General features: G+C 31.7%; 2 protein-coding genes across 4 annotated transcripts; one reads left to right on the top strand and one right to left on the bottom strand.

Annotated features, from left to right (window-relative positions):
- Positions 1 to 835: 835 nt before the first annotated feature.
- On the top strand, positions 836 to 19,295 carry LOC108558341. 3 transcript variants are annotated; one of them, XM_017915234.1, is made up of 7 exons: positions 836 to 1,150; positions 1,247 to 1,496; positions 17,179 to 17,410; positions 17,480 to 17,599; positions 17,867 to 18,135; positions 18,190 to 18,360; positions 18,417 to 19,295. In XM_017915234.1, the coding sequence occupies exons 1-7, from the start codon at positions 956 to 958 to the stop codon at positions 18,893 to 18,895; spliced, it is 1,716 nt and encodes a 571-aa protein (XP_017770723.1). In that variant the 5' UTR covers positions 836 to 955; the 3' UTR covers positions 18,896 to 19,295. The 3 variants fall into 3 exon arrangements, with proteins under 3 accessions (XP_017770723.1, XP_017770722.1, XP_017770724.1); XM_017915233.1 differs by having other exon boundaries at positions 17,477 to 17,599; XM_017915235.1 differs by having other exon boundaries at positions 1,076 to 1,150; positions 1,234 to 1,496; positions 17,477 to 17,599.
- Positions 1,798 to 10,980, bottom strand: LOC108558342 (translation initiation factor IF-2-like). Its single transcript, XM_017915237.1, has 5 exons — positions 10,802 to 10,980; positions 2,886 to 2,949; positions 2,467 to 2,830; positions 1,988 to 2,303; positions 1,798 to 1,935 (listed from the first exon to the last, which is right to left on the bottom strand). The coding sequence occupies exons 1-5, from the start codon at positions 10,821 to 10,823 to the stop codon at positions 1,832 to 1,834; spliced, it is 870 nt and encodes a 289-aa protein (XP_017770726.1). The 5' UTR covers positions 10,824 to 10,980; the 3' UTR covers positions 1,798 to 1,831.
- Positions 19,296 to 23,420: the final 4,125 nt, after the last annotated feature.

Here is a 23,420-nt window from a genome sequence, read left to right as displayed (position 1 = left end):
AGTTTTCGAGTAAATCAATGAAATCAGTGAAAACACTGCTTTTTCGAACGTTCCAATTTCAATTTTTCAAATTTGCAGATACTTTAGCAGATATTTAGAAAATTGCTCACTGCTACTAATATTCGCGCCTCCCTTTAGACTAGTCCACGCGCCTCACAGTTTGGAAAACGCTGTGTTAATAGATTGTTTTTTTTAAATGTGATGCGATATAAGTTGCCTATATTATTAGAGCTTCTTGAATTGTATGATCTTTGGGTTGCATACAACACGCTCAAGATTTTTGAATAAATGGTAAACATGAATTATTAAGGGTCGTTTATTGAATATAAATGGAATACATTGGAAATTATTCCTGCAACGTTCGGTAGCAACAAAACATGATTACGTATGCGGCGCTTCAATAATGAGCTGTTTTTTTTTTCCTGCTGTTGTTGGCCTAAAATCCGCGTTAATCACACGCAGCCGAAGTTTGTAATTTGCGCGGATAATTAAAACTCGATGTCTGCACAAATGAAATTGTCGGATGATGCTGTGAATCGCGAGCGTTGATTATAAAATTCAATCAGCGCATCCCATTGATTAGAAGAAAATTGGCAATAAATCCGCGGGGGTTCACGCGCGACGCTCTTTCCCGAATCGCGATTATGTTGATGATGTTCGATGATTATGATGATTACGTTATTTATGCTGGATCGAGAAATTAATCATAATAATCGTGCATTTAATGAATGCACAATGTACGTACGATGCGCGGGCAGCATTCGCTTTCCAAAAATATCCACGATTCGAGCCAAAAAGGAAGAAGGCATCACTCGGTCGGTTTTCTGGTAAAAATAGATGGAAAGGGTTTACGTTCTTGAGAGGCAGTGTGTTTTCGTTGTCGCTCCCGTTCAAACATGTGATTTTTTTTTTAAATTGTAGTTTTAAGATTGAAGACATTTAGTTATATGTTAAGATGTCGCGCTACTATTCTTCAGATCCTGAAGCGTTGGAGCACAAGAAACCTAGCGCCTGTGCGAACTTCCTCAGGTACACATGGAAAACCATCACATGTCTCTTCTCGCACATCACCCTAGTTTCCATGGTCGTTTCATACTGCATCCTCGGAGCAGTCACCTTTCAAACACTTGAAGAAGAAAATGAAAAAGAGGTCAGTTCAATTATGAGTTTTATAATCAATATTATTTGAATTGCTTTTGTAAATAATTAGTTCTTAGGCTATTAAGACTGTAGTTCTTTTGTATAGGTGAAGAGGAACATTGGTAAAATGCGTGGAATGATCACGGACAAACTGTGGAATTTGACGACCGTGGATTCGCCGGTGCTCATCGAGGAGAACTTTACTCGGGATGTGATACAGAGGCTGAAGGATTTCGAGTCGGGACTGCTGAAAGCCATCACGAAAGACGGATGGGACGGAGACGAAAACACGGACAACGTGCAATGGAGCCTGGCCGGAGCACTCTTCTATTCCATCATTGTCATCACGACAATAGGTGAGAGACAAATGAATCGCGTGTAAATCCTAGGAAAATCAAGGAATCGAGAGCGCGCGCGATTTAAACCCGTTCACAATGGCCCGATTCATCATATATATAAAAATTTCCGCACAATTAATCATTTAAAAGTCAATATTTTATTCATAAAAGACAAAAAAAAATATTAGAGCTCAACGGATTTGCAGCGACATGTGCGTCCATGTCAATGAAAAGAAACGAGAGCAAGAGAAAAAATATACTGGTTACACTAAAATTATTTTATTTGAATCAAAATAAATAAGTACATTGAATAGTTGGTAACTGTAAATACTAATGTTGGCAGTCTTTCTCCTCTAGTTGCTACTCTTCTTGTAGTAGTTGGGTCCGTACGGTCCATCGCGTGGTCCTCCTGGACCCACCAATAATCCATTGTTCAAAGAGTAACTAGGCCTTGATCCTAAAATATAACCATTATAAACAAATGTAATTTACCAACTGAAATAGTTTACCAGGTCTACCGATAATACCAGTTGGTCCTCCTGGTCCAACTAATAAACCTTGACCACCAATTCCGCCGTGTCCGTATCCTGGCTCACGGATTCCTCCGAAACCAGGTTCGCGAATTCCGTTGTAACCTGGTTCACGAATACCGCCGTATCCTATTTGCGGTCTTCCGGGTCTTCCGAAACCTGGTTTACCACCGGCACCGGGACCAACAAGGATACCGTTTTCCGGATGATGGGTGTTCTTGCTTGGCGCTGGCCCAACGTCCAATCCACCGTGTTTATTAAAGCAGCAATACGATTTTCCAACGTCGCAATGTCCCTAAAATTCATAACCAAATTATTGCTATTGAGTTTGATAATATTTCAATTAAGATGTATGCTATCAATGCATGACACAAATGTCTGTCAAACTACTATTGGTTATGTCATTTATGACAAATGTCATTTTTATATTTAGGATCATTATGAAGATTTGAACGTACATAGGAGAGTCCTGGGCTTTGACAATTGAATTTCTCGGTGCACGTGCATGTGTCGAACCTTCTGACAGGTGGACGCTGAGGTCCGCCCGAAGGAAACTCATCAATTGGCGGACGAATTGCTCCTCCGTAACCGCCATTTCCATAGTCAGGTCTATCTCCTATGAATCCAGGCTGAGGTCTGAAATCAGGCTGTGGTCTGAAATCAGGTTGAGGTCTGAAATCAGGTTGCGGTCTGAATCCTGGCTGAGGTCTGTAATCGGGCTGAGGTCCTCCAAAACCTGGTCTATTAGGTCCTAAGAAACCTGGTTCATTGAACAACTCCTCATCTTCCTCGTGGGTCGCGTATCTCGCGTTCGAACGTTTACTGAAACAATCTTTTCTATAAAAAAAGAAACAACTTAAAAAACATTTTCACTCACTTATCCTTCCATTTCCATTTATCGTCCTCGCAGGAAACCAGCAGAAGACTCGACAGGAGAAGGCCTGCAACAAAAAAGTATACAGGAGAAAATAAGGCGAGTCGAAAACAAATAAAAAAAATACGGAATGGATGTTGGAACAATGTTCAAGTTTTATTCACGGTTTAACGAAATAAACGAAAGTTTCGTTATACAAGCATCACAGAAAGCCAATTAAAACTGACTGAAGGGGGGAAAAAGAGGATGTGCGGCCGAGCGGAAGAGATTGGCTATTAGCGACGGAACGGAAACGCACAAACAATCGAGTTATGTACCTATGTATAAGTATACATATATATATTCTTATGTACGGAATCGCAAGTCGATGTAATACAAGAACTAAAGCGGAATAAGAGACGGAGAGAAAAAGCGACTGGGGAAGAAAGAAATTGCGTAATAAGTTTAATAAGGGAGAATAATAAATCCGAACGTACATAATCGAATGGCGTCGTCTCAGTTCGAAAGTTTTCAATTGTATGGACTTCTTTGTATCAAAAGCGACAATACTACTTTTATTATATTATTTTATCGAACGGAATGATGCAGAATTCAGCGAAGGAGAGAAAGAAATAAGAAGTGAAAAAAAAATAGTATTAATAATAAACTTGTATTTCGATAGAAACTTTTATTTAACAGTTGTGAATTGAAATGCTTGTTATTGATAAGTAACATTTAGTTTCCTAATACAAGATCAAAAGTTTGCTATTATATAGATTTATTGTATCATTGCGACAAGATGAGTTTTATTATATATTTTTATAGTAAAATTTAAAATTTAATCTTATAGTTATTTATATTCCTTTTTAATTTATGTTACATTATATAAATATAGCATTACTTCTTTCAAACCGCACTAAATGAGGACTTTGAAAAACATTGCACAAATTTAACTATACTCTATCAATATTCTGTCAATTCATGTAAAACTACTATCGGTTATTAATGACATTTAAATGGAATTGTATGCTGTCAATACCTGACATTTGACATAATGGTCTGTCAAACTAATATTGGTTATGTCTGTTGACATTCAAATTCAATAACAGTTGATAAATCTGACAGGATCTGTCTTTTTGCTCTGACAATTTCCGCACTAATTAAGGACTTTCAAATAAATTGCAAAAAAAGTTAACTGTACAGAAAAACCATATTTTGTACAGTTTTTTTTTCTCAATTAAAGTTTAGTTTGGTTTGAAAATTTCAAATTGTACTATAGTGAATTCGCATTGATCGTTGCCGCACTATTTGTGGTATTGCTACATACCGAAAGTTTGATTTATAAACTTAATTTTGAGACTCGATTAATTTGAAACATTTAATTTTGAATATTCAATTCAAATACGATCTTTATTACGTTTATAATTATGCTAAAAATTGTATGCAACTAAATTTTATTGATTAATCTTTTCTAAAGTTGCATAGCTTTTATGTATTAGGTGACACTTTTTTTCTTCAATTTTACTGAAATTATATACATTCAAAATAAATAATTTAAAAATTTTCTTTTATCCAACTTTTCGAAACATTTCAATTAATATTAATATTTATTTGGAATAAAAATACAGTTTTTAATATAAATTTGTCCAATTGGAGATGGAATTTTTAAATTAATCTTTGTTTCGAAACAACGTAATAATAAAGAAAATTACTTTTCGCTGATGACAAAATAACCTTTTGTGTTGAATCTAGTTATTTTCCAACTTTTGTATATCTTTTCTCTTCTATGTATAGTAAAGAAAAATTGATGTTTAAATTATCTTCCAATTACGTTTGAAGTTGTTTGAAACAGGAGGAGAGGTTGCACATACGTCCTGTATACATATTTATTCATTTTCTGATAAGAATAAATCATCGGCGGTAATTGGGTTTGCTTCTGGGAGGAGAGAAGAACGAGGCGGAAATTTATTTGTGCCAGTTGAGACGGTGCTAAAGGGGAATTGCGTGCATTGGAGGCAGATAGGAAGAGGCGATAATTTATCCTGGGCGGTGTTCACGTGCAAATTGGGGGGACTGCGCGAGAAAATGTGTGTTGGCAGTTGGGTTTTCAGGAAGGCAATAATTGTTTTAAATTTGTTTCCGAAATGAGAAATGGCTGAGGATAAATAAAATAAGGACGCGATCGAGGACGAAATAGAAATGAAAAAATAATAATAAATAAATAAATAAAGAATGCTAGAAGAGAGCAAAGACGAGGCGAGAAACTGTGCCAAGGAATCGTGTGGGCTTTTCCACTTTATTATAATTTTACTCTCTTTTCTTCTCTTGCATCACGCTAATTGAGTAATTGCATATCGTTACAGGTGTATCGTTTTTGCTTAAATACTCACTACGCGTTTGCTAATTACTTTTAAATCATTTCGATCTTTAAAAGGAAAACTAACAAAACGGAAATAATTATGAAAAAAATAAATTTATTCAGAGTTCTTCGCATATTGACAACATTTGCAAATTTGTATGTAAATTCTCTTTTAACTTATGACTAATTTTATAGAAATGAAGTTTCCATGGTTATTTGCAATTTCGCAATGATATTGATCGCTGTTACCATAACGATACATTAGTTATTTTTAATTGAAAAAAAAAAACAAAAACGTGTTGATTATAATGACACAGTCGACGACCACATTTTGGGAATTGTTAATGTCTTTCGAAAGTTAAACAAGTTGCATTTAGTATAATACATTATAATTTTATAAGTTATTTTTTTCTTTCAATGAAATGTGATACAAATTTTTGAATAAATCAGAGTTTCTCAATCATTAAGTTCCGGAATCACCATATTTAACCTCCTAACTTTGACACAAGATGACAGCTGTCATTTTACGACCCATTAAAAATATGAAACGACCCAATTTTAGGTTTTAGGTTAAGAAATGCTACCTTACTTTATTTATATTAGAAAATTATGTATATGTAACTAAAAAAAAATGAATAATTTAGAACGTTTTCTTCATAAAAGAATGAATATTTGACATAAAGATACTCAGAATTGTTTTCAATTAAAGTTGTTAAGTTCATTTCCAAAATTCATCTTCTGATGGAGTTAATTTTCTATTTAATTAATAATGTTCACTTTAATTTTCAAATTTTCTTCAAAAGTTTAAGCAAAATAATTTGGAACATTTTCACGAAATATTATTTAAATATTATTTAAATTTATTATAAAATTAAAGTTGTCAAGTATAAATTTGTTAATAATTATTCAAAATAATCCCAGAATCCAATTAGCTATGATTTTATTTAGTACTATTGGTAAAATATAAATAAATAACGATATTTGTGGTCTATACCTAATATCAAATTCCTAAACCTATATTTACTTACTTTAATGAAAATCAGACAAACATTAATCTAACAAAAACCACTCACATTTTCCAAATTACATAATTCGGTGCAGAAATATCAAAATACATGGATTTTTCCTGTTTGCAGCAATTTTCAGTCCAACAGAACTAATTTGTGATATCGGGAATAAATATTAATAGGAAATCCAATAATAATTTTATAATTTATTTTTTTCTTTGAATGAAATGTGATACAAATTTTTGAATAAATCAGAGTTTCTCAACCATTAAGTTCCGGGATCAACATATTTCTTTGTAGTCGTACAACGCTAAGAACACTTCTCAAATTCCCCCTAACTTTGACACAAGATTACAGCTGTCATTTCACGACCCATTAAAAATTTGAAACGACACAATTTTAGGTTTTAGGTTAAGAAGTGCTATCTTACATTACTTATATGAGAAAATTATGTATATGTAACTAAAAAAAAATGAATAATTTAGAACGTTTTCTTCATAAAACAATGAATATTTTACATAAAGATACTTAGAATTGTTTTTAATTAAAGTTACTAAGTTCTTTTCCAAAATTCATCTTATGATGGAGTTAATTTTGTAAGTGAATAATAATGTTCATATTAATTTTCAAATTTTCTTCAAAAGTTTAAGCAAAATAATTTGGAACATTTTCACGAAAAATGTTAATATTATTTAAATTTATTATAAAATTAAATTTGTTAATAATTGTTCAAAATAATCCCAGAATCCAATTAGCTATGATTTTATTTAGTACTATTGGTAAAATATAAATAAATAAAGATTTTCGTGGTCTATACCTAATATCCAATTCCTAAACCTACATTTACTTACTTTAATGAAAATCCGACAAACATTAATCTAACAAAAACCACTCACATTTTCCAAATTACATAATTCGGTGCAGAGATATCAAAATAGATGGATTTCTCCGGTTTGCAGCAAAATATTCAGTCCAACAGAATTTTAATTTGAAACTTTTTTTTTTATTTAAATAAAATTTCAAATGTAATTTGTTAAAAGGAATCTCGTTTAATTTGCGTATACGCCATATGCATGTGCGTCCGTGTATATTCTCGTTTTTTTCTCTCATTTCGCTCCTCCTTCATCTAGTTCGGTCCGAAAAACCTATCTGCGAAATCTCAACGAAAATGGGAGTAATTCGTACGTACAAGCCCTTGCGGCTATTGCGATGCAAATTAAAACCAAAAAAAAAACAAAAAACAAGCGAAAAAAAAAGAACAAATATGGAACTGGTGGGATGGAGCGCACATGATCACAGTATGTCTCGTATCAGGTGTCCCATGACCATTTTAATTCAACATGTGGTTAGTTTTCCTGTTTCATTTTATTTTTTTTTATTTCCCTGCATTTTCTCTCCACTCTTTGCTTTTTTTTACTCCTTTTTGGTGGAAATGTAATCCCGCTGCTTTTACATAACCGCTTGTTTCTAGTCCGGTATATTTTTTTTTCTGTATTATTTTGCATGAAGTAAATAAATAATGCGCTGAATCCAAATATAAATAAATAAAATTAACAAAAAACAGAAAGAATTTGGGACATGCGAATTTATATATGTTGTTTGTTTTTGGGATTTAGCTTTAGTTTTGTTTTCGATTTGTTGCGACCGGTCATTGTATATAAATAAAATAAAATAATTCACTGTGTTCGCTGTGCGTTGGATCATCGGATTTGTTTCTATTGTTCTGCTATTACAGAAAAAAAAAGTGAATTGCGCAAGGGGTTTTACGTAAAATATGCACGTATTAAAAGTGTCGCACGGTTATAAATTACTTTTTATTTATTTAAAGATTTTCAATAAGTATTAGGGTGAGAATATGAAAAAAAAAATATAATATTAATAGACATAGCGAAAATCAAGTGATTGATTGATAATAATAATTATCTTTGGCAAACGAGAATGAAAACTAATATATACCGTTGAACTAAATTTCACCACCATTATAAACTTGTCTGTCTGTTAAGTTAAGAATAGGGCGGATATATCCGCCGCTAGTTTGCATCAAAAATTCATTTCATAAGTGACGTTTCTGGAATTTGTCAACTGTAGCAGGTGTACCAACTAAAGATTTAAAATCAATGTTTTATAATTTATTAATTATTATGAAAATAATGACAAGGAAAATCAACAATTTGTTTATGATTGAAGAAAAATTGAGCGAATGTTTTGAATAAATATTTTTTATTGTCATGTTTACGGCTTAATAAATATGGCTTCTTTTAGAAAAAAAAAAAACAGATGTGATTTGAGTTGGTACAGTTGTCGAATATGTCAATAAATTTTGTACTTTGTGGTTATTATTTCAAGTGAAAATTTATATCATGAAAGATTATATTTGATAAGAATTATAGAAGCAAGAAAAAGTGATTGGTGTTAAAGAATCGCCAAGTTGAACATATGTATTATATAAATATGTCAGTTGAAAAGGTAAATAAATATTTTTTCCATATTAATTCTAACCTGTAAATGATAACAGAAAAGTTTGAGAGTTGCATAAGTAAGCCTATTCTTGAATGATACATTATGACATATATTTTCTTCATTATAACCTGTAAATGATAATAGGAGGTTTAGAAAGTTGCATAACTATGGTATTCTTGGTAGTTTGTATCATAAAATCCAATATGAATGCATAACATTCATTCATTTGTTATGTTAATGATAAAAGAAGTTCTTAAAGTTGCATATATTCTTAAATGATATAAAAAGTATATCATTCATAGTTGCATAAGTAATCTTTAAAGATTTGATAAACTAATGCGTTATGTAATTTCGCTAATTGATGGGATGATTTTGGTTTAATGTAACAGATCGTGAATAATAAAGGATGTCAAAGAGTTCGGAAAATTGATGAATGCCTTTTTTTGTTGTTGTTTCTATATTGGTTTGTATCATTTATTTCCAAATGTATCCTACATTGAAAGCCGGGTCCAATAAAGGGGAAAACCTATTTGTAAGTGAGTTAGTGTGTGCATAGGGCGATCCTTTCTATAGTATGAGTGTGTGCATGTCCCAGCGGGAAAATCCGTTTCAAGGTTTTATTTTGCAATTACAAAATCCATTTGGCCCTACAGGCCCGCATCATGCATATTTGCCCTGGATGCCGATACACGGAACCCTTAAAATTCCTCGTAAAACCTTTACAACAGATGCGTGTTACGTGATATGAGTACCCTATTCCTACGATACATATAATATCTCCGCTTACTGCATACTACTGCCTTTCCTTCTCGATTCATCCCTTATATATATATCCCTGTACAAAACGTATGTTTTTTTTTCTACTTCTTTTGTTCACTTGCTTTGTTCTTGCCAGTCTCTCTATCCACCCGACTCCCATCCGATACACGTTTTGAAACGTAGACGTGCAGTCATCAATCTTTATCCATATTTGATGGCATGTCACTATATTATACAAAAAAAGAGAAGGAATATGGCTGTTCGCAACAACAACAAAATATGTGAACTTCCTGTATCGCCTGCATATTCATACATACAAAACTTTTACGGCGTGAACGCATTATTTCATCAATTTTGAAAAAAAAAACTTATAATCCTCTCAAATTCTTCATTTTATGTGGTTTCAGATTTACCAATTTTAAGAAATAATCCACAATTTTGCATCTGAGGTATAACTATTTTATCATTTACTTGATTATGCAATTATCAATGATAGTTAATTCTAATTAAGAGTCGAAAAATATTAAAGTTTTTACAATAATTTTTCATTTAAAAAACATATAATTTTTCTCTATTTCTTTACAATTTATAACAATTCTATTATTTTAATGATATTATAATTATAATTGTGTAATATATTCGGATTTGTGTACGTATTCTGAAATTCTGGACATCTCTGTTACATGTAATATATCAACAGTTACATGGTGCAAATGTTATTTAAGTCCTCTGTTAGGATTCGTTAAAATTAGTTTGATTTGGATTAATGTATGTAAAGGCGCCTCAGGCCTCCAGCAATATCCTACAAATGTATAACATTTCACTTTGATCTGTACAACCGAAAATGGAAATACACACACACACACACACGTTCAGTAACTTTGCTGTAAGCTTGATCCATATACATACATTATATATGAGATATAATTATGCAAGATGACAAATAACTGTTTATATTTGTTAAACTATTTATAATTATTTCAATTAATTATACAATTTGTATTTTTTGTTAAGTTGTTTTAATGATTATAAAAAAAAATGCTTAACTTTCTTTGAGAAATCTAATTTTTTTTATTATTTATAAGTAGTTTAATCAATTATTGTTTGAATTAGTCGAATATCTATTATTGTTGTTGGTAAAATCAGTAAAATTTTAAGTTTTATTAAATGTTTTCTTGAAGAAAATAATGAACAAAAATATTGAAAAAAATTAACAAAATAATTTAAATTATTTATCAAATTTTTTGAATATTTCTTTAATTCATTGAATAACAATTTGTGGTGCTCAAATTTGTGAAATTTTAAACTTATTAAATTCATAGTTCGTTAAACATTGACATAATAATCTAATTTACCTGCAGTAATAAAGCCTTTCATTGTCTCGGATTTGATGTGAATCGGGTCACACGCACGTAACAATAACTCTAAAATTTTGTTCGATTGAAAACGTCGAATATTTTGTTCTCTCCCAAAATTGTGCACAAAAGCTGTAGCGCGCGTTTCGTATTATTGTTATGCAAGCGTTTCGGACGGCGAGCCGCGTGCAATTACGTAACCGACTTCAATTCGGTTTCGCTTTTATACACGCTCTCGCTCTCTACGTGCACCGGCTTCTTGGACGGGGATCCTCGATGGTAGGAGACTTTGACTGCTCCGAAATCCTCTGGGAAAGTTCCCTGGAAATTTCCTAATTGATCCACTTCGAGATGCATTATTTTCGTTCGGACGGATTACGTAAACGCCAAGGGAAGATGAGCGCGTTGCGTAATGCATTTTTCTAGCAGAACTTTACGAAGAGCGGAATTCGCGCAATCCGATTTTGCAGCAAAGCAGACGCGTTCCTTATTTTGCTTCAAGAAAAGAAAAAAAGACAGAATGAGAGAAGATGGTGAAAAGAGGAGGGAAAAAAGGGAAGCAAGTATTAAATAAATAGGAAGAAAATTGTTTGCATTGTGGAACGGAAAATCCACGGCTCGCTAAAATTCAATTACGTTGATGAAACGAGTGCTTTCCGGGAAGAATTTTAATGCGAAGACTCGAAAGTTCGGTGCAACAGCGAGTTTAGGAAAATGCAATAAAGCCTTAGGTAAATAGTATTAAGCGGAAATTTGTATCTGGATAAAACATTTGGAAAACTACAGATTTTTTTTTAAGACAAGAACTTAACGACTTATTATTGAAAAATGCTAGTAGATCTGCAAGTTACCTCTTTGAATAGAACAGAATTTTATCTTTACAAAGAGAAGAGTCGAAAAATCTAATTAATTTAACGACTTATTATTGAAAAATGATAATTACTGTACATCTGCATTCTTACTGTACATTTTTTGTCGAAAAGAAAGAGGAAAGTTGAAAAATTTAATTAACTTTTCGACTTATTGATACTTTGTTGAAAAGAACAGAATTTTATCTTTACAAAGAGAAGAGTTGAAAATTTAATTAACTTATCAACTTATTATTGAGAAGATCTGTAAGTTACTTTGTTTAAAAGACCATAATATTATCTTTACAAAGAGAAGAGTTGAAAAAATTAATTAACTTATCGACTTATTATTCAAAAATGGTAAATATTGTAGATCTATAAGTTACTTTGTTGAAAAGAACAGAATTTTATCTTTATAAAGAGAAGAGTTGAAAAATTTAATTAATTTAACGAATTATTATTGAAAAATAGTAAATACTGTAGATCTGCAAGTTACCTTTTTTAATAGAACAGAATTTTATCTTTATAAAGAAAAGAGCTGAAAAATCTAATTAATTTAACGACTTATTATTGAAAAATAGTAAATACTGTAGATCTGCAAGTTACCTTTTTGAATAGAACAGAATTTTATCTAAAGGAAAGAGCTAAAAAATCTAATTAATTTAACGAATTATTATTGAAATATAGTAAATACTTTAGATTTGTAATTTACTTTGTTAAAAAGAACAGAATTTTATCTATACAAACAGAATACTTGAAAAATCTAATTAATTTAACGACTTATTATTGAAAAATGGTAAATACTGAAGATCTTCAAGTTACTTTGTTGAAAAGAACAGAATTTTATCTTTACAGAGAGAAGAGTGAGAAAAATTGTAAATAATGTAGATTTGCAACTTACCTCGTTGAAATGAACATAATTTTATCTTTATAAAGCGAAGAGTTGAAAAATTTAATTAATTTAACGTCTTATTATTGAAAATTGGTAATTACTGTACATCTGCAAGTTTCTTTGTCGAAATCAAAAAAAAATTATCAAAGAGGAGAGTTGAAAAATTTAATTAACTTTTCGACTTATTATTGATAAATGTTCAAGTTACTTTGTTGAAAAGAAAATAATTTTATCTTTATAAAGAGAAGAATTGAAAAACGGTAAATAATGTAGATCTGTAAGTTACTTTGTTGAAAAGAACACAATTTTATCTTTACAGAAAGAAGAGAGAGAAAATTTGTAAATTCTGTAGATTTGCTACTTACTTCGTTGAAATGAACATAATTTTATCTTTATAAAGAGAAGAGTTGAAAAATTTAATTAATTTAACGACTTATTATTGAAAAATGGTAAATACTGTAGATCTCGTTGACAAGGCCATAATTTTACCTTTAATTTGCATATTCAGTATTTTAATTAGTATGATTGTGTATTGAGTAATTAGACATCAAAGTAGACATAAATTATACATAAAAATGTTGTTACTTAAGATTGAGATTATTAGAAAAAAATGATTACAATTATGAAATATATTTTGATAGAAATACCATATTATTGTCTTTAATTTCAGTGTTCAATATTTTAGTTAGTATTTGCTGTTATGGAATAATTAAATAAAAGATAAAAATACAACTTTTTCTAGATCAAATTAATCAAATCTGATAACTTATTACCGAAAAATGGAAAGTACATAATTTTATCTTAAATTTACATATTCTATATTTTAATTAGTATTAGTGCTTTTTGAATAATCAAATAAAACGTAAAGATTCTAAAATTTTATTATTGAATTTTAACAAATTTATTTTCCAGAAAATGCGAACACACAAAAACCACTAACTGTATGTTGTTTTTTATTAATTTAAAATAAATATAAACATAAAACTAAAACTAATAATACAACATACACACACGTTCTGATTATACAACAAAATTATAAACAAATATTACTACGTGTAATAAACAACAAAAAAAAAACATCAAGCATTAAATCCAAACAAATGTATATTGAATGTATGTATGCAAACTGAAACATCAACAAATATGTGTAACTTTATAAAAATTCACGTGATTTTGGAAACTGATTGCACGCAAAATTCTGTGAAAACACAGCAGTTTCAGATTTAAATTAAATTTTATGATTATTTTACGTGTCCGGTTTGTGTTGTTTTTAAATTTATTAAATTTTATTCCTGCTGATGGGTTTCAATACGTAATATGTGTGTTTTCAAATAGAAACAATAATAAATAAAAAAGAATTTTCTGTTTGTTCATCATTGTCCGGCAACAACAATATTTGACACGTCCACGATCGTCGATTCAATTATAAATTTTAATTGAAACGCGTGTTTTCCTATTGTCCCGTCTACGCCGTCAATAATTACGAAACACAAAAAAAGACACGTACAGGTGTGTTTTATGTAATTTCGATAATTGCTTAATAATTCTGAGAAGAAAAACGCACGTGCATCTTAATAAGCTCATCCTGAATTTCCAATTGAATTACAAATGTATTTGAAATTATTCCACGGATATAATTTTGGAAAACTAAACCATATTTTTTGTTAAATTTATTGTATAATGATATTAACGCTTTGTTCAATAACATGACGTACTATTACGTCAACGGTTACTAGATTTTAAACAAAAAAAGCGTAGTAATGCGACAAGACATAATTGAAATGGATTGGTTTTTGGGTTTCACTTAAATTTGTATAATTTAGATTAAAATTTGTCCTTCCATCTATTTAATTAAATTTAAAGTTATTTAATTAAATTGAGATTGAAACTAAGTAATTTCAATGAAATTTAAACTATTTAATTTAAATGAAAATATGGTTTGAGTTTATTTTGTTAAAAAGAAACTGAATATTCAATAGTAATCAAGAATTATTGTTTTAACTATTTTGATTTCCAGTAATTATTCTCAAAAATCAAATTATTATATAATTTTATTATGTAAAATGAAATTGTAATTTATTTAGTACTTTCACCCTAAGAATTTATTCTGTAAATTATGTTTTTTTTGTGTATTCAATGAATGGAGATATTTTTTAATTGATTTATATATTTATTTATTTTTTTCGTTATAAAAAGGAAATCCGTGTTGTTTTCAGTTCTAATTAAAACCGTTCGATGAAATTATCGAACTTGTGCTTGTTTACGCGTACTTTTCCCCTTTCTCGTTAAAATTGTTTAATAATTAATCAATTCGTTAATAAATCATCGACCAGTACATTTTAATTAGTCTGTTAGAGTGAATTAAATTATGGTATTACACGTAAATGAGAATGAAAAAAAAAGAAGAAATTCTACAAACAATATTTTAAATAATTTAATATAAATATTAGTATTATTTGTCGATTTTATGAAAAACTAAGAGAAAATAATTGAAATAAACAATTTATATTTTTAATAATTATGAAGAAGTTTAATTTTAAAAATATTTATGAAAATAAGTAGAAATTTCATCATTCACTATTTCTATTGAAGATTTTTTTTATCTCCTATAATTTTATTCACAATCTGTTTATCAATGTGAACATTGAGTATATTTAAGATCACGGTATTATGTGACTCTAGTCTATCTTGGTATCTACTACTACTAAATGTTGCTATTGTATCCTCGACCATAACTATGTGAAGATCTTCGTGTATTTCTTTATTCCTGATGAACCATGGGGGCCCTAATAATATTTCTTAGGCATTTTGATTGGAACCTTTGTATAATTTGTATGTTCGATTTACTGGTTTCATTATTACTTTCTATATAAGTGATTTATTTTCTAAACTTTATTTCTAATTGCTCCCTCTTAGCCTGAAAGTGATCTTTCCAGATGAGTCTTCTGTCCAGATGCATGCCTAGATATTTGACTTTTGTTGCTTTGGGCAGATCTTGTCCATTAAGTCTTACAGTTGGGCTGGTGTCTATCTCTAGCGTGAATGTGATATGCACGGATTTCATTTCGTTAACTGCTATTCTGCATTTTTTAAGCCATTCTTGTAGCTTATCTAAATTTTCCTGTAGATATTCGGATGCTGCTGCTGGATTCTCATCTGATGCTAAGATTGCTTTGTCATCAGCTAATGTTGCAATCGTAGTATTGTTAGTTTTAGGAATATCTGCCGTGTGTAGAAGATAAAGCAGTGGTACTAAAACATTTTCCTGCGACACCCCTGATTCTATTATATAAGTCGGTGTATTTGTCTTCTATTTTTACCTGAAACATTCTATTATCGAGGTATGCTTTTATTATTATAAAATAATTATATGGAAGGTTCTTCTTTATTTAGTAGGCCGAGATGCCACACGTTTTGATCTTAAGTTTAGTGAAAACTTACAATGAGGAAACATTTATTCTTTCAACGTAAAATTTTACAAAAACTGTAAATATTATTAAGTTGTTAACAACTTTATAGTTGAAACGATTGATTGAGAAATGTTCAAATAAACAAATATTTACGTACTCGTACGAACTTAGTGATTATACATGCTTTTGTGCTGTTTTTGATTGGTATTGCAAACAGTACGTTCGGAATGAACAGTTTTTTTATGTAATTTATCGAGGGAGAAAGAGACAGAGAGAGAAAGCCTTTCCTCTGATATAAAATACAAATCCTTGCCTATTTCCTTGTGTAACAATCGCATATAAAGTTGCACAACGGATTCTCGAAAGTGCTCATAATTGGCGCACCAATTTGAATATCAATTTCGTCTCATTAAAGCAAAAAAAAAACTTGTCCGTTGACCTCGGCAAGGTCCGCAGATGGCATTGGATGCAATTCAGCGCGAAAATCGGTGAGGTCGAACGGAAGGAAGTGCGATTTATGTTTATATTTTTTTTTCTGTTTTTGTTCCGTCGAATTTGGTAATTAATGCACAAGATCTGATGGGAAAGGTCGCAGGAAATTGGTCAACCTTTACGGACGTTGACATTTCTATTACCGAAGTAATTCTTCTTTTTCTTTGTCGTTCCTGTTGAAAAACATCAAATTTTTTTTTAAAGCAGTTCGGTGGAATAATGGGAAACTGTTGTGCTGCGATCGATCGGCGCGCGAAGGATTACGTCCGGCAATGGAATTAAATCCTATTCCTGCTCTTTCGGATTACCCTACTTCTTCTTAATTGCCCCCTATTCCGTCTGAAATAATGATTACATTTCGGTTTTTTCTCTCTCTCATCATCATCATCATCATCCGACTTCAGAAGGATGATAGGCTTCTCATTGGCATTGAGCTCTTTGTAAACACACACACACATAGATATTAACGGGGATTCCCAATCGCAGTCGCATCCTGCGAAAGAAGGCCTCCGACGACGTCCGATGAATCCATTTAGAGACAATGAGTTATGCAAATCAGTTCAAAAAAATGTTTATTTTTTTACATCATTATTCGCGATTGTTGACCTTCGCCGAATCCGTGAGTAGGTCAAGTTTATTTGTTCGCATTTTTCAATGTCGATCAAATCTACGAAATTATATTATATATTTGTTTTTAGTTATAATTTATTAAACAAATTGTATAATTATTTTCAGGATACGGACATATCGCGCCGAAGACGACCTGGGGCAAAGTCGTTACGATCTTTTACGCGATTCTGGGTATTCCCTTGATGCTTCTATGCTTATCAAATATCGGTGATATTATGGCCACTTCGTTCAGGTTTTTATACTGGAAAGTCTGCTGTTACGTGTGCACGAAGAAACCTAAACGGCACAAGCGGGGGATGTCTCAAATTCCTAGAAGGCCTACGATGCGACTTCAAGGGTTTGTTTCCTTTTTTTTTTACTAATCTTGAGAAATTCCCAGTTTTGCTATTCAAAATGTTCATAGTAGGAATACCAGATCGAGAACTTCATCCTTCAAGAGATCGTTAAGGACATCTACGAGATCAGCGGATAGCGGATTCGCTTTCTCCGACGTGGGACCTTCGTCGCATTCAGATACAGAACTTAGGTAAAACATAATTAAGATCATAAAATGAATGGTTTATTTTATGTAGGTTTATTATTGAACATCTGTGTCATGGATCGGCACGTCCATTATTTTTGCTAATATCATATGCAGACAGTAATGTTGAATCGTTTGGATGTTTGAATAATATAGTTTTGGATTTTCCAGATAGACACTTCCATTGTTCCTCATTTTTTTTTCTAGAAAAATGTCGGTTATTTACAAATCTTAATTGTAGAAAGACAGTAAGTAATTGTTATATTATTGTAGATTTCATGAAGATCATCCTGTATCCAAAAGAGGACAAAGTCTTCCTCGAATGCAACCATCTCAACGCTCCAGATTCTCCGACGAAGGTCCACCTGTGCGCAGACCAAGTCCGAATGCGCGTGGTAACAACCCTCAACGCGGAGGTTCCTTGGATCGTAGAAGAGCTCCGAAGGTCTTCGATATTGACCCTTCGGCTCTTGCAAAAGCTCCGGTTTACTGCAATAGATACGTCATGGATAAAGCGGATTTAGTTGGAAATCACGTCCCAGGTAAATGCTAAAAGATATTAAAAAAAACTGTATATAATTTAAAATTTGTATTAGGGATTACTTATAATGAGAGACCTGCAAGGAATGCTTCGCCTCCGCTGCAAGGTAGAAGAGCTCTCTCGATGCCCAGATCGCAGCACTACCTGGAACCACCTAGAGATCCATCACCATCGTCTTCTTCGATTCGGGACGACGATCAGAGCAAACAGCAAAGAAGGAGGAAGAGTAATTCTGGACTGGCGAAACAATAATAGTTAATTAAATCTGTTTGCCTTCTTTAGATTACAACCCGAGTCCGCGGATCATGAGTCCTATGGGTTACGGACATCGGAGCAAGTACCTGGACGATCCGGGATCTGATGATGAGTACTTCTACGAGGAAGGAAGCTTCGACACGGGAAGAGTGAGGATCAAACCGGTGCCGATTTGGTTGTGCGTTTTCCTGGTGATCAGCTACATCTTCGCCGGTATGTTCCTCTTCACGTTTTGGGAAGGATGGGATTACCTGGATTCAGCTTACTTCTGCTTCATCACGCTGACAACTATCGGATTCGGAGATTTCGTACCTGCGAATCGTGTTAAGAAGGAGAAGTTTAAAGAAAATATTGCATATTGCTCTTTGTATTTGTTGTTTGGAATTTCGCTGCTCGCTATGAGCTTCAATTTGGTGCAGGAGGAGGTTATAGCGAATGTGAAGAGGGTGGCCAAAACGTTGGGAATCATCAAGGGAGATGAGGATGATGATGAGGACGATGATTGATCCACGTTCGATGTACTTTAATTAGTCTTAGGTGTTGTCGATTTTAGCGCGTTTTACGTATTGTCCATTATGTGTTCGGCAATTAATCATGTTGCGATTATTAATCACTCGATCATGCTCTGGTTGAGTAGGCGTCGGAGGAGGAGGATGAGGTGGGACAGGAGGAGGCTATGGAAGTGGAGGACGAGAAGGACGACATCCAAACATTACACGGATTTATCACCTGTTACGTTCACGTGCGCTCACCAAATTTACGTAAATCCATCACAATGGGCGACATCCTGCTGCTGCCCAAAAGGCCTCCGCCTCTCACTCTCCCTCATAATTTTATCACTCCCAAATTATGTACTAACGTCCTTGTCACGTTTAAACCCTTGTGTTCTTTTTCAAAATAAATTAATTTACATTACACTTTTATTTACGTCTTCTTTTTTTTATGAAAACACTCCATTATTTATTTCAGCTTCAAAATTAGTTTTAGTTATTTGAATTTTTGTTAAATTTACTGAAGAAAACAAGTAATATTTTTATGGTAAAACGAGTTTTTGAAACAAAATTATGTCAAAATGAAGAAATCTGTAATAAATATGAACAAATTGTTGAAATTCTTTACTGAAGAAATAACTGTCACGTGCTTAATTGACTGAAGAAATATCATCGTAACCAGAACATAAATTTCCAAAGAACGGTTTCATCCTATGCATCTGTTGACAGTAAAGCATAAAGAGTTAACTCAAAGGATTCTTGAATCCTATTTTGATAAAAAATAAATAAAAACTTATTCTTGTGGTTGCCAGAGATCAGAAGAAAACTTGGATAACGAGATAATTGCTTCATGTTTATTTTAAACATATTTTATTTACAATAATTTTGTAAATACAAATTCAAATAATGATGTTTTCTTTGTAACAACTGAAACAGTTTTCAGTAAATTTTAGTTTATTAAATTAATGAAGTTTTTAAATGTTTAATTTAAAATTTGATAATAAAGTTAAGTTTGAGCAATTTCATTTTTTTTTGTTAATATGTTGATAATCCGATTTTATGGAAGTACAGCAAAACCTCGCACAGTCCGGAACTGTTTGAAACCGGACTAATCGAAGATCTTAAAACCGCATAAAACTTGATTGTTTAATTAAAATAAAACAACTATTTTTGAATAATATTTTTTTCTGAATTTATTTTGATCAATTCAAATTTAATTTGTTTTAAAGTTTTCAGTAAATCCGGACTGATGGAAACAGCACTATGCGAGATATTGTTGTACTTAATTGATTAATTTGGTTGAGGAAAAAACAATTCGGTATGAAAATCTGAATTAGTCTTTGAACATAAAATTATTATTGCGATTACGTATATAAAATTTCATGACTTTAGTTCAAATTTCATAACGTCGAAATAGATTAGTTTGTTTAACTTTGTCCTGATTCGCGTATAAATAGAAATCGATAACGTAAAATCCAACTATACTCGTACTATATTTCCAATTTGCATGCCGTTTTATGTTACTTTATTCAAATATCCGCCCACGCGAGCCGTAAACCACAAAGTTCAATGTTAAAAAAGACCAACAAGCGACGAACAACAAAACACATCGTTTCGAAATAGCGTCTGCGGAGTTTCTTAATATTTTTTTTGTGTGTTTTTCTTCGTTGTATTTCATACGTTTTCCTTTTGATCCGTTTGAACTTCCACGCGAATTCGTCCCATTAATTAAAGCATTGGCAAATGGACATTAGCAAGGCACGAATTAGGAACGTCGCGCGTCCTTGTGAACTCAATAACTATTATTTATATACAGTTTTTAATATGAGGCCGCGTCGCTTCCTTCTTGCCAAAATCCATTTTGCCTTTGTTTCTTTCACGATTCAGCAAACCATTAGTGCCGCCATTAAATGCGACTTCCTGGCTGCAAAGATACAAGAGTAATTGCGTTATCTGGATTTACCCCTTGACCCACGGATTTATCGAATCGATTCGATAACTCCTTTTTCTATACACGTCGGACTTAGCCAATTTTTCTCAGTCCGATTTACGCATTTGTACGGAGGAAAAGGGAGGGAAAGGTCTTCCGGTGGTGGCGAACACAAAGGAAGAAGATCGACAACGAACACAAAAAAAAATTAGAAGAAATGATTAGATCCCATTTGCCGGGCTCGAATTGGACGCTGATTGCCAGATTTAATCGCGGCTATTTTCGGCGCGCTCCGACGAACTTTGACTTTTCCGGTGTTTCTGCTGGATGGGACGTGTCAATGACGATAGTGATGATGATGATGATGATGCGGCTTCTTTCAGGAAATGCGCTTATTAGTGTAATTATACCGACCTGGAGCACGGAAACCGATGTTTAGAGAATTACACTGCACTTCGGATGTCTCAAATTTTGATATAACTTCCTATTTTGAAGGCGTAATTTCAAAAACGAAATTATACACTTATGAATTTGAAACAAGTATAATTAAATTTAGTTTCTAAACAAATTAGTATCATTTTTTTGTTTTCTTTAAAAGAAGTGTACATAATTGAATATTTCAATAAATAAATGGATTTTCATTTAAATATAACAAAAAATTGAAAATTATGGAATATATTTCGTAACTTTTAAATTTTTAAATAATCTAAGGCTAAAAATTATTTTTTTTGAATAATTATAGAAAATTCAACTCACAAATGAAAATTTTCAAAAAAATTATAGAAAATTCATATTATAAGAGTAAAATTGAAACTTCTTTCATAAATTTCGAAAATTATTTTTATATAAAGAAAAAAATGCACTTTATAAGAAATAAATTTATAAATTCTGAAGATAAAATGATAATTGTAAAAGTTTGAATGAATTTCGTATATTCTTAATATAAATACGTAACAATTACATAAGGAATTCTCTAGTAAATTTCAATAAAATTCAAAATATTTAACTAAATTATTGATATTCAACTAGGAAATAAATTTATTGGAATATATTTCGAACATTAATTGTAAATTTTTGGAAGAAAATTGATAATTTTGAATTTTTTTTTAAATATAAAAGAATACTTGAATGTGTTTACATTAAATTGCGTCAATTCCAACACAATATTGTAAATTTTCGAAAATTATGAAAATAAACTCAATGAGATTTTTATTACTAAAATATTGTTTATTGTCCCAGAATTGTAAAGTTTTTAATACTTTTATTTAATTCTTAATATAAACTAAAATTTGAAAATGTTGGATTTAATTTAAGCAAATTGATCATTAATTAAGTCAGAAGAAGTTTCTTTTTTAAAAACAGTCACATCATTACTTTTTATTTGATCAAAGCAACTTTTCAAACACTTTTATCATAAATATGATTGATTTATTAAGCTGAATTCCAATAATAGAATATTGTAAAATAGAAACTAAAGAAGTTGAATAAGAATTAGACGAGCTGACAAGAAATAAAATAAACGTCGAATAAATAAAACCAGCGAAGTCTCGTCGGATTAAAAATAGTTGGCGTCCCGACGCCGTTGACAGCGAGATTTCGGACAGGCAAAGTTCGATTCCTCCGTCTCCTCCACATCACATCACATCACATCTCCACGTTCTTGCCGTTGCCTCCTATTTGATTGATGGAAAGTGCGGTGTGTTGTGCAATTTGATTGCGTGGGATTCGGACGTCATCGCCGCAGGAGTAATTATAGAATGCGGTTCTCTCTCTCTCCGTTTCCATCTCACTCGCAATCCGTCTCTGTCTCTGTTCTTCTCCCCCTAAAGGATTCCCGGCACACATCCCGATCTGCGGGGTTTCGATATGCATTAGGAAATATTCCCAATATCGAAAGAGGTGTGATTTATATCGACTTTTATGTGTCTTCTTGCCCGTTCCGACCATAACATAAAACTCCTTAATATCTTCGCGTGAACCAGGCATTAAGGCTATATTTATCAGATCGCCGACAGGTTTTATGTTACTTCCCCCAAACCGAACCACCCTCAAACAATCCCCGCACACACACACAGATTGTTGATTAATGATGGCCAGCAAATTGTTTTTCGATTCGACACTGGACTTTCCTGTTTTAATACCCATTACACACTTGTCTTCACCACTTGGAACGCCAATTCAACCAATTCCAACAATGATTTAATATAAAATTATAGTCTTGACCGTTTCTTTCTTTTTTACCACTTACTCGAATCAATCGAACATAAATTAAAACATTTTCTAATTAAACAACTTTTTTTCCTAGAATAAAAACGGAAAATTGTCCACTCATTCTCTCATTTTCCATATAGAAATTACTAATAACTTTAGTTTATGTCTTATATCAAATATAGAATTGACTGTAGATTCAATTACAGTTAGAAACAAAATTTGAGTTTAAGCTTCAAAGTTTTTTTTTTGCTTTTATTGTATAATAAAGTAAAATTAATTTTCACATTTTCCAATTACACAACTTTTTTTTCCTACAATAAGACGGAAAATTGTCCACTTTCTCTCATTTTGCATATAGAAATTACTAATAACTTTAGTTTATGTCTTATATCAAATATA

Source organism: Nicrophorus vespilloides, unplaced genomic scaffold (genome assembly GCF_001412225.1).
Source record: "Nicrophorus vespilloides isolate i.1.1-1 unplaced genomic scaffold, Nicve_v1.0, whole genome shotgun sequence".
Classification (NCBI taxonomy): Eukaryota; Metazoa; Arthropoda; class Insecta; order Coleoptera; family Silphidae; genus Nicrophorus; species Nicrophorus vespilloides.
Note: the sequence above shows the minus strand (reverse complement) of the source record. Positions and strands in the feature narration are given on the sequence as shown.